The 16,162-nt window shown below is 56.1% G+C and overlaps 1 protein-coding gene across 20 annotated transcripts in view; it reads left to right on the top strand.

Moving 5' to 3' along the window:
* Positions 1-6,104, top strand: part of NFASC (neurofascin) — a 75,191-nt gene extending 69,087 nt beyond the window's left edge. For all 20 annotated transcript variants that reach the window (XM_012759546.2, XM_075996920.1, XM_012759539.2 and 17 more), the window contains one exon: positions 137-6,104. In XM_012759546.2, coding sequence (XP_012615000.1) covers positions 137-368 — 232 coding nt within the window. In that variant the 3' untranslated portion in view covers positions 369-6,104. The remainder of the gene's footprint in view (positions 1-136) is intronic.
* Positions 6,105-16,162: the final 10,058 nt, after the last annotated feature.

Genomic DNA, 16,162 nt, shown 5'->3' with positions numbered 1-16,162 from the left:
CAGCCTCCCTTCCGTAGAACTGGCCGGGCTGGGCCATCCCTGGGTGTCCCGTCTTTGCCGAGCTAGCAGCGGGCCGCCGTGTCCCGCCCCACCTGGGTTTGGGCTGGGCTCTGATCCTCTCTCTCTCCCTGGCCAGTGACGAGGACAACAAGCCCCTGCAGGGCAGCCAGACGTCCCTGGACGGCACCATCAAGCAGCAGGAGAGCGACGACAGCCTGGTGGACTATGGCGAGGGCGGGGAGGGGCAGTTCAACGAGGACGGCTCCTTCATCGGCCAGTACACGGTCAAAAAGGACAAGGAGGAAACGGAGGGCAACGAGAGCTCAGAGGCCACGTCACCCGTCAATGCCATCTACTCTCTGGCCTAACGGGGCCCACCCGGGCACAGGCACTACTTTGCAAGTGGGAGGAAGGGAGAGGGGGAGACGAAGCCACTGCAAAGCCGCCACCTCCTTCAGGGACGAGGGTTCGGTATGGGGGTCCGCCAGGCTGTGAGGACCAGTAACACCAGACACCCACAAGCCCCCTCCCGATGACCCCCTAAACGCCGGGTGCCACCAGCGTGGGAGAGCTGGAGCCACCGCTGCGCTCAGCTGGAGGGAGCCCGGCCCCGCCCACCCTGGCCCCCACTCACCCGTTTCCCTCGGTTACGCTACTTTTCATTGTCTGTATCTTGCTTTGTGCATCTTCCCCTCCAGACCCGATGTCTCCATTTCCTTTTCGTTTTGAAGACGTGTCCCTGGAAAAAAAAAAAATAGGTGGACTCTCCCCCAGGAAACCGCAAAGATAGGCAAAAGGAGTGATCCGGACAGAACATGCAGAAAAGCTATAGTATTCACGCCACCACCGGGCCAACGTATTCCCGAAGGATGCCTTTCTCGCCATACGCCTCCCTGGTCCCAGCCCCTCCGCCCTGGCCTCATCGGTTGCTGAGCTGGGCCTGGCCCCTTTCTGGAAAATGACAGTATTTTTGGCAAGGAGAGGGCGTGCAGGCCTCCTTGCCTCTCGGGTTGGGTTGAGAGGTGAGTTTGCCTCTTGCCCCCCTTTCATGCCCTGCCCCGCCCCCTCCTCCGGAGCATCCGGGACGTGAGCTGCTCTGACTCCGGGGAAGTTGGAGGAACACGAGTGGGCACTGATAGAGGGACACCCGGCGACTGCGTACCTGAAGCAGGAGAAGGCAGAGGTCTGGCCCCGGGGGCGGCACGGTGCTGGCCTCGAGAGAGAAGAGGAAGGCTGGGTTTGGACTTCCTTCCTCCCCATTAGCGAAGTGCAGGATGTCGGAGAGAGGACCACGGCGGCTATGTCCGGAGTAGAGGGCACCTGCCCGAGAGGCGGGGCCCCACGATGCCCAAGCTTTGCTGGTGTGTTTGGGGGTGCAAAGCACTGCTCCCCCTTTCCTCTCCAGCGGATGTCGTCTCCTTGGTCAATTCTGTATGAAGCTGAGGCTCACGGTTGATAACGGTGTGTGGGGACTTGCTACCCCGAGACTGAGCCAGTCCGTCCTTCCATGAGGGCGCACACATATCAGGGGACCCCGAGGTGGCTCCGTGCTGACAGCGCTGTGACAGCCCCGCCCGGGGAGGACTCGATGCTCTTCGTATGCCTTACGCAGCTCTGCCCTATCCCTGGAGTTCCCGGGTCTCCCCAGCCCTCCCACAAGCCTTGAGGCCTCCAGCCACGTCTGTCTGTCTCGAGGAGGGCAGGGTGGCCCATGCAAGCGTCCCGCCAGGACCAGAAGCAGCCGCTCCTCCGATGCCCTCACCCCTCTGCCCCCGACGGGGACGCTCGCAGCCCTGCAGTTCTCAGACCGAAGGTGCCGCCTTCACCCTCCCCACCTAATCCATTTTTGAAACCAAAGGTACCTAGCCTCGGGGTCAGGCAGAGAGGGAGATCTTGAGCCTGGGAGTAACCCTTAGCTGGTTCTGGAGCTCAAGTCAGCGTCAGGAGGGCGAAGCTGACCCCCAGGAATGGATCAGCGGCCACAGGCACAGCCAGCTCCGCCCTGAGCCTCCAGCGGCTAGCCGGGGGCCTGGGCGGGACCAGGGCTGTGTCCTTCAGTGACTCTGTTAAAACATCATTGCCACATGTTTAAGCCGCAACGGTATTAGCAATGCTTGCATCACTTAATAATCATTCAGTTGAAGATCAAGCCCATAGACACACACACACACAGTCTGCAGGTAAGAAACCAGAGCTGAGCCAGTCAGGTGGTTTGAACCTGAGAGCATATAAAGGTGGTTTGGGCCAAGCCCTGGCCAGGGCTGATGCCTGGACACCTCAAAGGGGACAGGGTGAACAGTGGGGCTTTGGGGAGAGAGCTCAGGGGGCCCCTCCTCCAGCACCTGCTTGGCTGCAGCAGGGCCCTCCTGTAGCCCGGGCCCGCTGTCCCTGAAGGGCATGTCGGGGCAGTGTGCCCGTGTGCTGAGTTAAAGACCTGGCCTTTCCAGAAACCACTTTGGATCTGAGCAGAGTAGTCAGCATCTCAGGCACTCATTCCATACTGCACAGGACATGCAGGTGAACCTATTGCCCCGAGAACAGGCCCTTAGTGCAGGAAGGGACAGTTACATGTCATCATGGCCACACAAACTGATGCCTGAGAAGGGCTCCTTCTGTCTTAAGGGTCTGGGGAACGCTGAGTCCTCGGCCTGTCTGCGCCTCATCCCAGCGTCCTGCCAGGCTCTGAGCCACCCTCCTTTGTGTACCAAGAGAACGCCGTTAGCTCCTCTCTCGGGCTGCTGTCCTGCGGGTGCTGAGAGCTGCTCCCACCACCCATGGTCGTGACCACCCTACAGGCTGAAGAACTAAGTTTTCCGCAAGCAAAGCTGGCACATGCTCAGAGAAATCAGACTTTTGGGGCTGTGGATTGCAGGGGAAGGAGGCGATCCCTTCCTGGAAGAGGAGAGTCCGTTTTCCCCGGAGCCCATGCCAGAGGCCGGCAGTCCTGCCAGCTGGGTCTCTCGGAACATACCAACGGCGACGCCAGGAGCGGGCAAACCAATGGTGCTGCAGCCTGTCTGGCTGGGAGGGAAGAGGTGCAGGTCATCTTGCAGTGACTCGAGACGTCCCATTGCCGGGGCTCCAACCCCAGGAGCCGTGGCTTCCTGTGCTCTCACTCATCCCTTCGTTCATCTACTCTGGATTCTGCGAAGACTATTTGAACGTGTCGTCTGAAAACAGGCCTGAGCCCGAGTACCATGGTGAGGGAGTCAGATGTGGTCGCTGCCCACGTGGAGCTAGCAGTCCTGGAACCGGGTCTTGGGACATGGGGGCCACCGAGTTGGGAGCATTGTGCCCGCCATTGCTCAAGCCACTGACGGGCGCAAGCCCGCAGGGAGGGGATTCCAAGGGAGAGCTTGGTCCTCCGGGACAGGGCAGTTGGAACCACAGGGTGGGGTTGAGAAGCGCCCTGTTTCCTGAGCCTCTTTGCTTTGCCCCTTGGGGCAAGCTGCGTAACCTGTCCGTATTTTTATGCCTCTGTCTCCCCTGTTCAGTCCCTCCTTTAAATAGCTCTCCCCGCAGAGGGCAAGAGCCCACCTGAGGGTGTGGGAAGGACACTGTTGCAGGGGTTACAGCAGGTGGGACCCATCTTTCTCTACCTTGCCGTTGAGGAGTGGGTTGGACTTGAGCTAAAGGGCAGGCTAGAATGGCTGCCTTCCTTGCCCATCTCCTCTTCCCCGAGAGATTGGAGACATCTGGTCCACACCCTTCCCGGCCAGTCCCTAGGTCTGGAGAAGTGACCACATGTCCGAAAGTCAGCCAGGGCCAACCATACTTGCCCTGCAAGGTACGTCTGTAACCGGGGCCCAGAGAGTGCATGCATGGTTTCCCTGACCATGGTGAGCCTTAGGAAGGGTGGAAACAGACCTGGGGATGCTTCTGGGTTCTCCAGTAAAGGACGAGCTCCCCTGCCGAACCCAGCGCCCGGGCATGCCACCTGCAGCACACGGCAGCCCTGTTGCAGTGCAGTACTTGCAAGAGGTGACGATGACTGTCTTAGAGGGGGCTGGTCCACACGCAGGCCCCTGTGAGACGAGATGCAGAGGGCCGTGTGTGGGTGCCTGGCTTGTAGGAGGGGGAGAAGCCAGTCCACGCAGAGGGAAGCTGTCCCCCAGGCACGGCACAGGCCCTTTCCAGCCCCTCCTGGAGCAAGGTGGGGTCTTAGGGTGTCACCAACAGCCCGTTGATGGAAGGAGTTGGATTTTGCATGTTCTTGTCTCAGCCGTGTGAGGCTGCCTTGCTGACCCTCTGAGGAGGAGAAGATTCTCAGCCTTTCTGTCGGCTGTCACGTGCCAGCAGGAGGGCAGCAGGTTCCTGGGGTGCTGGCAGAGGACACCGCCCCCTACTCGTGACATGTTGGCGTAGAGGGGCCTCCTGCCCGGCCCCTGCCAAACGCACACAAGCCCATGCTTGCGGTTCGGTCCACCCATTGAGTAGAACGTCATGCTTGGGCTTTGCACAGTGGCTGAGGAGTAGCATGTAGGAGGTCCCTGATTTTAAAAAGAAAAATAGGACGTGAAGCAAAGAGCTTGAAATGTCAGGAGAAGACTCAGACCCTGGGGTACACAGGCAGAGCCCCACCTCCGGGGCAGCCCCTCCCTGACCTGGACAGGGTCACCCCCTGTGAATTCAAACCACACCCTGGGGCTGTCCCCATCCTGCACAGCCCACACCCAGGGAAATGCCCTTTTCTCTTCCCCCCGCTGCTAAGAGAACAGGCCTTCCTGAGACACGTTCGGAGGAGGACCAGAGGGAAAGCCACACCCAAACCAACGTTCCTCTCATCAGTATATGAGTATTAAGTGAGTACTCCACGAGGATAAGGATGGAGACGAAACAGGTCCAAAGGCGTCTAGCTTAGGACAGAATCAGACTCGGCACGTGAAGGGATCGCAGAGCTGATCTAATGGAAATGACTTACTGCATGGACGTGGTAAAAATCCAGGGGGGGGTAGGGGACTTGCTCAAGGTCACACAGCTGGTAAGTGGAGGTAGGGTTACAGGGCTTGAGCTTGGGCCTTCTGACTCCTTGTCCAGTGTCTTTCATCTCACCACAGCTGCCTGCTTCGAAACAGAGGTGTTACTTAAGATCCGTCCTGCCAGCTTCTCCCCCCCCCCAAAAGGAAAGACAAAACGGGATTTTTCTGAGTCCCAGATCGTTCCGTCTAACGGGCTGTGGCTAACCCAGCTGTGCAGTGAAGGGCAGACCCGGGCCAGCGGAAGAGAGTGACAAGCTGACTGGCATTTGTTACTGTGAAACCTAGACCGTACCCGCCCCTCCCTCCCCGGGAAAGGTGTCGCTTGCATTTGTCACACGCCAGGCCTTCCGCGCTCCTTGGAATCGAGGTCAGACGGGGGGGGGGGGGGGGGGTCTCTGTCCCTTCTGCCCTGGGGGGCAAGCCTGCCACCCTGGGCTTTGCAGGGCGGGGGTTCAGCAGGTGTAAAGACTTCAGTGAAGCAATAAACACAAAACTCTGGGAGACAATACCCAGAATTTTGTGCACTAGTTTCTTTTTCAAAAAGCGACGCAGATCAGATGCTGCTCTGACCTGCTCTTTTATTCTAGTTCCCCATTGCAATGTCCTCAGTGTCGTCCCCCTGCTCCTCCTGAGCTGAGTGTCGGTCACCTGCAACGTGGCCACCTTCTGTTCTGGTCCCACCACCACACACACATTATCTCCCGCCAGTCCAATTTGTTCTTGTCCTGGGAAAAATACTTTTCCCAGTGTCTCTGTCCCTCCCGCACACCCGCAAATTGGTCTGATCTGCTTCCCACTGGTTAAACATCTAACTCTCCATGGCAGCCCTTGCTTTAACCCCTCTCACACCGTGTCCTTCCCTCTTTGTGAGTTATTTTGCATTAACCAACTTCATCAGTGACAGGTGCGCTATCTGAGGGTGTCACGCACGACCTTCAGCAGGGAAGACGTCTGGGCCGTGGAGGACCGTCTAATACATGGACTTATAAACTGACTGCATGAGCAATGAAAAGGCCAAATTATTCAGAATTTTTTTTGAAATCACTGTAAAAAAGAAAAAAAAAAAAAACTGATTTCTTTTGTATAGAGAACACTAAACGTATAATAAAAGTTGTTCAAAATGGACCCGGGCCATGCGACCTGTTCATTTTGCTTGGTTAATGGGTGGGAAAGGGATGTCATGGGGTTAAAGGTGGAAGTGAATCAAAGGGCTTTTCGTGGGCGCCAGACAGCACACGCTTAATGGAATTCTGCCCTCCCAGCCACCACGTAGAAGTGGTCTTATTCTGGAAGACTCGTTTGCATAATTTGTATTTTAAACATAGAGTGACGGGTATAGGAATGTGTACAGTCACGGAGGCACCCTCCAATTCAATGTGATGTGTGTGCACATGCAACGTTTAAAAAGTGCCATGTTCCAGCCGGGTGCAGTCCTCAGGCCTATAATCCTAGGTGACTCTCCCACCTTGGCCTCCCAGAGTGCTGAGGTCAGGAGTTCGAGACCAGCCTGAGCAAGAGCAAGACTCCATCTCTACTAAAAATAGAAAAAATTACCTGAGTGGTAGTGGTGCACATCTGTAGTCCCAGCTACTCGGGAGGCTGAGGCAGGAGGATCACTTGAGCCCAGGAGTTTGAGGTCTCTGTGAGCTAGGCTGATGCCATGGCACTCTAGCCCGAGCAACAAAGCAAGACTCTGTCTCCAAAAAAATAAGAGTGCCATGTTGGAGAGGTTGGGAGGAGAGAAATCTTCGATGGCACCCCGAGTCCCAGCCCCTCACTGCACCCCTTGTGCTTAGATAGAACGTTAGCATCCGACCAGCATTGTGCCTGGAGCAAAACAGACATTGAATAGTGTTGAAAGAATGACTAAAACTGCTTACTGCAAACCACAACCCTCCTCAGTCGGCTCGAAGGAATCTCGGTCAACAAGCAAAGAGGAAAGGACGAGAGACAGAGAGGCCGTGGTGGCCCAGGACCAATGCTCACGGGCACCATGCCTCCCGACACTTCCGCCCACGGTGGTGCCGACTCCCGCCGAGCACTGGACGAAGAGCAGCATCGCCCAGGCAAGGTGGGTTGTGAGGGACCCCCAGACATCGTAACCCCCTCCCTTTCCTCAAGGGGGCTGTGGGGGTTGGGGAGAAGGCAGGGCTGGGAGGCAGTTCTGCTCCTGTGGACAGTTGCAGTTAGCTGGCAGTTGACAGGCACTAGAGCGAAATAAGGACAAAAGGATTCCGGAAGACGCGGACCCAATGCTCTCGGACAAAGCATCACCAGGAAACTACCTGGCCCACCTGTGCTTACTCTCCCCTCCAAAGTCCTCAGAGCAGATCGCTGCCCGGAGGGGTTATCGCTTCATTAGATCCAAATGAGACCTTAGTTCCAGGTCTGGTCCCTCCCACATTGTCGAGGGTATCTCACAACACCTCTGAACCTCCCTGCCTGCTCCTTGGAATATTAGGAAGGTCCTTGCTCGAGGCTCTCAAGTTCATAGGCTGTCCTCTGTGACTCACCCCTCACGTCCGTTTGCACTGTCTCATCCCCAGTCCAAGCCCTTGTGGCTTCAGTTGACAGCGTCCTTGCCACCTGTGTCTGCTCCCCATGAACTGCAGCCAGAGGGATCTTCTAAAATGTAAATCTGATCATGTAGTTCCCTTGAAACCTTCATTTGCTATAACAGGATAAAAAAATCTAAACTCCAGGGTTTGGCAGGTTAGACCTTTGGTGGTCTGACCCTCACACCTCTCCAGCCTCATTTTTCTCCACTCTCCAAATGCACCCTAAATTTTAGCCATCCTAGCTATTTCCAACTCCTCTGACATGCAAAAATTCTCACATTCCCCAGGTTTTTTAAGTTCGATTCAATTTAAAAAAAAAACGTATTAATAACTTACTCTGTGTCAATTAATGACATAAGCAGCAGGATTGAATTCTAGTCCTCAGGAAGTTCAGACTGTCACGGGAGACAAGAGTCAAGTAAACAAGGCCGGGCGTGGTGGCTCACGCCTGTAATCCTAGCACTCTGGGAGGCCAAGGCGGGCGGATGGCTGGAGGTCAGGGGTTCGAGAGCAGCCTGAGCAAGAGCAAGACCCCCGTCTCTACTATAAATAGAAAGAAATTAATTGGCCAACTAATATACATAGAAAAAATTAGCTGGGCATGGTGGCGCATGCCTGTAGTCCCAGCTACTCGGGAGGCTGAGGCAGGAGGATTGCTTGAGCCCAGGAGTTTGAGGTTGCTGTGAGCTAGGCTGACGCCATGGCACTCACTCTAGCCTGGGCGCAACAAAGTGAGACTCTGTCTCAAAAAAAAAAAAAAAAAAAGTCAAGTAAACAAAAGCAATGTCAGAGTGTCCTGGGCAAAGGGCTCAATAAACGTGGGTTCCATGAACAAATTATGGCCCAAAGGTGGGTCTGCTTGGAACATTCTCCTCTTCACCTTTCACACACACCCTTCTGGATAATTCATAATCACTGGGGTTGAGGTTCCTGCAGCTCCTGATTCCAGACTCTGTACTTTCCCATTCCAAGCCCCTCTAACCCCTTTCTCTTCATAGACCATTCCTCTTAGACTCCTTGAAGGCAGCTCAAGTGCCACCGTCTTCCCTGACACCCTTGCATGTGCGCGCACACACGCCCACACACATATACATTTGCACAGTCTGATTTAGATCCCCTTGCTGTGTCCCTGAAGCACCTATGTCTCATGAGGTTTGGCATATGACATTTATTGTCCTCTTTTTTTGTTTAAGACAGAGTCTTGCTCTATCCCCTGGCTAGAGTGCAGTGGCATGATCATAGCTCACTGCAACCTCAAGTTCCCAGACTCACACCATCCTCCTGCCTCAGCCTCCCAAGTAGCTGGGACTGCAGGCTCGCTGGCACCACTGCACCTGGCTAATTTTCCTGTTTTGAGTAGCAATGGAGCCTCCCTCTTGCTCAGGCTGGTCTCGAACTCCTGACCTCAAGCGATCCTCCCGCCTCGGCCTCCCAAAGTGCTAGCATTACAACAAGCATGAGCCACCGCGCCCAGCCTATGGTCTATTGTTTTACTAAATTGTGAACACCTGAGTACAAGACATCAGTTTTCCATCTCTGCATCTTTCAGCTCTGCAATTGGCACACAGCAAGTGCCAACCAAAGGACAAAATGAATGAATATGAATGAATGAACGAGACAACCAATCCTTTGAAAGAAGCGGCTAGGTGAATTCAAGGTTTTCATATCATCTTTGGATATTGGATATCTGGATATAGGGCTTGGACATGACATCGGGAGGGGTCCACTGGCCCAGGGTTTAGAGCAGGAGCCCCCACTCAAGGGGCCAGAAGTGGGGAGAGGAAGTGAGTGCCCTGTTTGAAGAAAGCCAGCCCGGATCCAGCAGAGGCCAGACAAAGCGACTGCCTCTATTCAGGGCCCCCGGAGACCCCGGGAATATCTGTCATCCCTCATCCCTGTCTCCCGAGGGCTGTGCCTCCCAGCCCATTAGAAATGCTAATCTCTGGCTTGGAGTTGGATTAGCAGGGCCGGTGGGGAGGGGACAAGTCATCTTCCAATCTTTATTAAGAGTGAAGGCCGTGGCCCCTCTTGCCCAGCTGCCCACAAAGGGCTGGGATCTGGGAATTAGTTAAAGCCCTTCTCATCAAGGCAGCCCGTCCTGGTGCACATTTCAGATTAGGTGGCGAAAGGCGGAGAAAGGGCCGTGGCAGCCTCCCCCTCCCCACTTAACGCATCAGGGCCCATTTGTTTGATGTCAGTCCCTGCCGGGGGAACGTGGACCAGGCAGTGGCCTCAGAGCAATTTGGAGCCACAGCTGCGGCCCAACAGCCCAGCCCCCAGCCCCCACTCCCACCCCCAGCCCCAGAACTTTCCACTGATTAGCCCCAGACCCCAACTCGGAGAAGCATGCCTTTGTGTAGACCCGTGACACAGACGTGGGCCCTGGCTTGGGATCACTCGAAGCTCACCTGACTCGCACTGAGCCCAAATGGGAACTCCAGTGGCTCAATTTCACACAGAGACTGCCACACTGAAACAAACGCAATTACAGATTATATGTTTAAAATCCCAATTGCCCTCTAAAAAGGCTGAATCCTATTAAATGCAGGGTCCGGGATTGATCTGGGCAGGGAGTTTGCGGATAGCAGCTGGGGAGAGTTCAGCATAATGGAGGGGGCAGATTTTGGAGGCCCGGGGCAATCCAGCGGGGAGCAGAGGAGGAACAGAGGCGGGCAGAAGGGAGATCACAGCAGCGGCCCTCAAAGTGTGGTCCTTGGACCAGCAGTATCAGAATCACCTGGGAACTAGTAGAAACGCACATTCTTGGGCCGCATCCCTGATCTGCTGAATCGGAAATCCTGGGATCTGTGTTTTAACCACCACCACCACCCCAGGTGATTCCGATGCAGGCTACTGCATGAGGACCCCCAGATTAGAGGGACAGAGAGAGAAAGCTGTGTGCTGGGTGTGGCCCTGCCTCCGGTCCCCCAAACTGACAGTCAAGCCTGCTCGATTCACGAATTTTGCTTTCTGTGAGTGGATGTCTCGTGCAAACCAGTCGGTGAATTTTACCTCCAAATGGCCGCAGGGAGACACAGAGACCGCACGTGAACAGCAGGGGTCAGAGCATGAGCCCCCCGCTATCGGCACAAACGCAGCGAGGAGGGCTTTGACTTTCACAGAGCGTGGGATTGGCTGGGAACAGAGCCGTGTACACATCGACACCAAAGAGGCAGGAGGGCACCAGGTGGCATTTGGGTCGCAATGCATTTACATTAAGTGACTTAAGAGGAGAAGGGGAACTAATAAGGCCGACACCAACTGCGCGAGGCACAGAGACGCTCGCTTTATGCAAACCGTCGCCTTCAGCCTGCACGCCAGCCCTTTGCGGCAGGTAGCTTTGCGTCCTGATCCGCACGAGGGAACTGTGATCCCAGTGGCTGAATAATGTGCCCACGGTACGTGGCAGAGCCAGTACTGGCTGCCAGTCGGCCTGATGGGAAACTTCAGCTTTCACGACTGCACTTGGGGTCTGAGCAAGCGTCCCTGGGCAGAATCGACCCTGGCGTCCTTTCTCGAAAGGCACCGCGCCGGAGCAGCCCGGCCGGCGCTTCAGCCCTGCAACCGTCGGCCCCTCACGCCTGCACTCTGCTGCAGCAGGACCGGCAGGCTCCCGGCTCGGCCCGGGTGGAGGGGGGGAGCCTGGAAGAGAGTGTGGGTGCCACGTGGCTCGTGCTCATGCAAGAAGGGGACAGTGAAACAAGACAGTGCTCAGCCTTCTCCACCAGTCCGCCCTGGGTACCTGCCAAGCAGGAGCCAGGACTCTGCAGACAGGTCAGGCCCTAGCTGTGTGACCCCAGGCAAGTTACTTAGACCTCTGTTTGCCTGAGTTTCCTCATCCATAAAATAGAGATTGTCACTGTAGCTACCTCTTAGGTCGCTGTAAGGATCAAATCAGTTAAAATGTGAAAAAAATTTAAGAACAGTTTCTGATGCATAGGAAGCACTATGTCATAATGTGCTAAACTTTTCAATAAGTGAACGAATCACCTTCCACTTTCCCCTCTTCTCCCTGCCTGAATGTTCTCCCAGGCTCTACTCCTTCCTTCAAAAGTCCTCCCCATCCTTCAAAGCAGGATCAGGTCCCACCTTTCATAACCACCTTGACCTTGGCCCACAGGGCTGTCTGTCTCCTGGGAGCTTCTCCTAACCTCCTTGCTCCTGCTGCCCTCAGCCTTCTGCACAAGCTCCTGGTGTGGCAGGGACTTGTCCCTCCTCTGCCCGGCCAGGCTGCAAACACCTAGAGGGCAGGACCAGCTCTTGTCTCTTGCGCCTCTGTGGCCCCCAGTCCTGGACTCCACACAGCGGGTGGTTCACAAATACAAGTCACCCATCTTTAGGCCCCAGGGGTCCCCGCGAGGTACCCAGACCTCATCTGTATTCAAACTGCCTGCATGACTGCATTTACCGCCCAGCTAGCACACACAGTTATATTGGGGCGAGGGGCAGGGACGGGGCAGCCAATATTTGTCTTCCTAAAGGCAAGTTTTTATCAGGTTCCAAGTGGCTGTATACAAGGGCCAGTGATGAGTGTTGAGAGCTGGAAGATCATTCTACAGCCCCATCTATTAACTTTCCCAAAGTCCCCTAAGTGCTCTTGTCCCTCGTTAAGGCCACTCTCATTTATCAGGAAAATCCGTCCTTCCCTTCCCTCCCTCCTGCTCCGTCTAGCTCCAGCTGGCTGTTAGGACACAGTGCGACCCTCTAGCCCCCCGACAGCCCGAGAGGCAGGAGAGCATAAGGCTAGACATCTTATCCGAGCGGCCAGAACCACCTGTCCTTGAAAAACAGAAGCTTACAAAAAGTGCTTTCTGAACCACAGTGTCAGCCTCCGCCCCAAGTCTTCCGCAGGGCCATGCCCTGGCGTGGCCGGCATGGTCGAGGCCACCTGCTCCATGCAGGGAGGGGACAAGGGCTGGCCTGGACGTGCACCGCGGCCCTCCAGGTGGTCTTTAATAGGCAGGGCCCTCAGAGAGCCCCAGTCCCCTCTCAATTACGTGCAGTGTGGCTCTGACCCGAGGAACGTCAGGCCCGGAGTGATGCCTGGTCCGCTCCCCTCATCTTGTAGGTTTCACACAGCGATTGCTAAACCCAGAACTGGCTCCCGCACCACGCAGCGAATGCACTGCCCCCCCTTCCACAGCGGCTGCCGCATCCTTGGGGAAAGCAGGCGCAGGTTGCAAATTACGGCCATCGGACCGCGTCTGAAAGGGCGGAGAGGGAGGGAATACACAAACAGAAATGTACTCGTTCCAAAGCCAAACAGAAATAGTTTGGGGTTTTTGGCTGCCCCAGACTCGCCCCAGCCCTCTAGCTGCCTACCAACAGCAGACAGCCTCGAGCTGTGCTCAGCTTGGGGAAGTTGGGGACAGAAAGAGGCAATGTATTCATGGTAATTCTCAGGAATCTCATCCTAAACAGAGGAATATGTGTGATTTTGGTTCCCAGAAGCAGGCAGATCCCAGACCAGGGCAGAGCTTCAACCCACCTCTTTCCCCCCTTCTCCCAACCCGGACAGACACCCCTTTCCATCCCCCCCCAGCTCCTCCCCCCACCCAGGGCTGTCAGACCACTCTCCTGGGTCCATCAGTGGCTTTTAACTGAGCCCCCGGCTTTCATTCTATTAGTGAGCCCGGGAGTAATTATGACTTCATTAGCCAAATAGGTTCTTGGTTCAGAGACTCCCTCCCACAAAACAAAACACACACCCGCTTCCCCCCATCTGAAGTCTGTCCCCCGAGGCTCCCGGCTAACAATGCAGCCGGCTGCAGGGACACCAGGCAGGAGACGGCAAGAAGCCGGACGGCTGGCCAATGGGAGGCAGCCCCGGCCCTCTCCCTGGCGCATCTGCCAGAGGTCCCCCGGGTCGATTTTTGACAGGGAGAGGGATGGCACGGCAGCAAATGGGGGGCCTGACCCCTCGCATCTGCCTGCCGCTCCTGCCCTCTGGCCTGGCTCGCCCTTCCAGCTAGGGGCTTAACTCTCGGCCAGGTCCACTTCTGGGAGGGACAGGCGGCCATCAGCTGAGGGGCTCTCCAGGCCTGTGTCCAGGGCCCTCCAGGATGTCAGGCGTCCCAGCTCCCCTGCCCCGTCTCCCATCCCACACTTCCACGGCTGCAGCGCCAGGGAAGCCGGGAGCCTGCCTGGCAAGGACAAAGCTGTGCCCTGGAGCCACCCAGCAGGGGATGGTGAGCCAGCCCTTGGCCACCAGACCAGGCAGGCTGGTCGCCAACACCTGGGACCTGCCTCCACAGCACACCTCTCCCCATCCCCCCACCCCCACCCCGCCACTGCTCGGTTGTCACACACGTTAGCACCAGAAAGCATTTTCTTTGGGTCTGAATTAACTCCACGTTACAATGAAAACCATTCGCACTTGGGAAATCATCGCTGCTAGTCCTTCTCTTTTCCTGTTCTCTGAATAGAGTTTAGGAGCATGGAGTCCAAATTTCCTCCTGCCCCTAGGTGGGACCCCAGAGCTCCCTCGGTTTCTCCAGCCATACAGTGCTAGTCGCGGCATCCCGCCTCTCCCGGCGGGCCGGGGAGGCGACCAGGGTGAGACCCCACCTGCTCCGATGACTCCCACTGCCCACCATCCACGAGGAGAAGGGCAGACCCCTGCAGACCCTCTGACACATGCCTCTTTGTCCACAAAGCTTCCAGAGAGTGCTGGCTGCTTCTTCTGGGGGCTTTTCAAGTAACAGCTGGTGAATTCTCATTCCTGCTGAGGGCCCCTCTGCTTGGGCCCTCCGCCGGCAAGATGCCATCTGCTGAGGCCGGACCCAGAGGCAGAGGGATAGATGAGATGACCCCAGACAGCCCTGCCACGTACAAGACTCCAAGCCATGCACAGACTTGGCCCTGCCTCTAACTTGACCCTATTCTGCCCCCAGGCCTGATAACCCAGCTTCTACCCTCCCCCCCATCCCCAAGCAGCCCAGAGCCCCGGCAGGAGGACCCCTGCTTCTCGCCCTTCAAGGAAAGGGAGTCTCCAGAGGCCAGCCCAGCTGTACACACTGCGCTCCTGCTTGTGTTCCCTGAAAGCAACCGTCCTTTTGTTAATTCTGCAATTTCCCAAAGTGCCAGGAGCATCTCATCTGACAGCCACAGCATCTGTTCTTCTCACTCTCCAGAAGGTCGGGTGGGAGAATTGCCAGCCTCTTCCCCGAGGCTCCCCCAGCCTCACGCTCCTCCCGCCTGGGTTGGGCACCCTGCTCACCTGGTCCCCCGGGAGCGCCCCTGTTCCTGTCTCTGGCCCCCGGTACCCCTCCTTACAGCCATGGCTGGCAGCCTCAATGACTACCTCCCCTTCCAGGGTCAAGCTCACCTGGCCAAGGGGACGGGCACCTATCCTGTTCCTTGGGGGAACTGCAGGGCAAGAGGCTATTTTTTCATGTGAGGCAGGTGCAAAAGCCACGGGGTGCCAAGGAGAGGGGAAGCCCCGTGCCTGGTCCTTTCCGTTGCCCCCTCCCGCTGCGCACACAGCCTCCCGGGTGCTCGGTTCCAGGGCCGTGGAGGGAGCCCGGCCCGGCCCTGCCCTGAGCTCCAGCCCCGTGCTTCTCAGCCGTGGCACTATGCACGCTTTGGGCTGGTCATTCTTAGGCGTAGGGGGACTGTCCTGTGCATTGTAGGATGTTCAGTAGCGTCCCGACCTCTACCCATCCAATGTCAGCAGCACACCTTCCACCCCCCCACGCACACCCCATTGTAATAGCCAAAGATGTCTCCGGACTTTGCCAAATGTGCCCTGGTGGAGAATCACTGAGCTAAGGCAGAAAGAAACCTAATGCCCGAGTGTCCGTGACCGACATCCCCGTTTCTGACTTCTAGGCTCCAAGTGACAGAGGGATGGCTTCAACCAGGGAGCGGCAAACACTTTCAGTAAAGGGCCAGACAACATCTCCAGCTGTGTGGCCACATAGTCGGTGGCAACTACTCAACTGCCAGCGTGGCATAAGAGCAGCCGCAGACCCTGCATAAACGAACGTGCGTGGCTGTGCTCCAGCCAACCTTTATTTATGAACACTGAAATTTGAATTGCATATCATTTTCATGGGTCACAAAATATTCTTCTGATTTCTTCCATCCATGTAAAAATGCAAAATGCATTCTTTTTTTTTTTTTTTTGAGACAGAGTCTCGCTTTGTTGCCCAGGCTAGAGTGAGTGCCGTGGCGTCAGCCTAGCTCACAGCAACCTCAAACTCCTGGGCTCAAGCGATCCTGCTGCCTCAGCCTCCCGAGTAGCTGGGACTACAGGCATGCGCCACCATGCCCGGCTAGTTTTTTCTATATATATTCGTTGGCCAATTAATTTCTTTCTATTTATTTAAGCCCAGAACAGAATCAGCGTATTCTGTCTGACATTATTGCATGTGGGCTCCTGAGGTTTTGTGGTTTCTTCATCAAACATGTAGCTAAATGTCGCAAAACGAGACCTTGAAAATTGTGTCTAGGAAAAATCCGAGTCTCTTCGGAGGTGCCAAATCCGCCTTAAAGCGACGCTGCTGGCTGGGCCAAGCCGGGACAGGTTCGTCTGCAGTTTGGTGAACTTGCTTAGGTGAGACACTGGCAATTGCATAGCTCCTGGTAAGTCTAAATTACTTGGCTACCGCGCGCGGCCTGCAA

This window comes from Microcebus murinus, chromosome 23, assembly GCF_040939455.1.
Source record: "Microcebus murinus isolate Inina chromosome 23, M.murinus_Inina_mat1.0, whole genome shotgun sequence".
Classification (NCBI taxonomy): domain Eukaryota; kingdom Metazoa; phylum Chordata; class Mammalia; order Primates; family Cheirogaleidae; genus Microcebus; species Microcebus murinus.
Note: the sequence above shows the minus strand (reverse complement) of the source record. Positions and strands in the feature narration are given on the sequence as shown.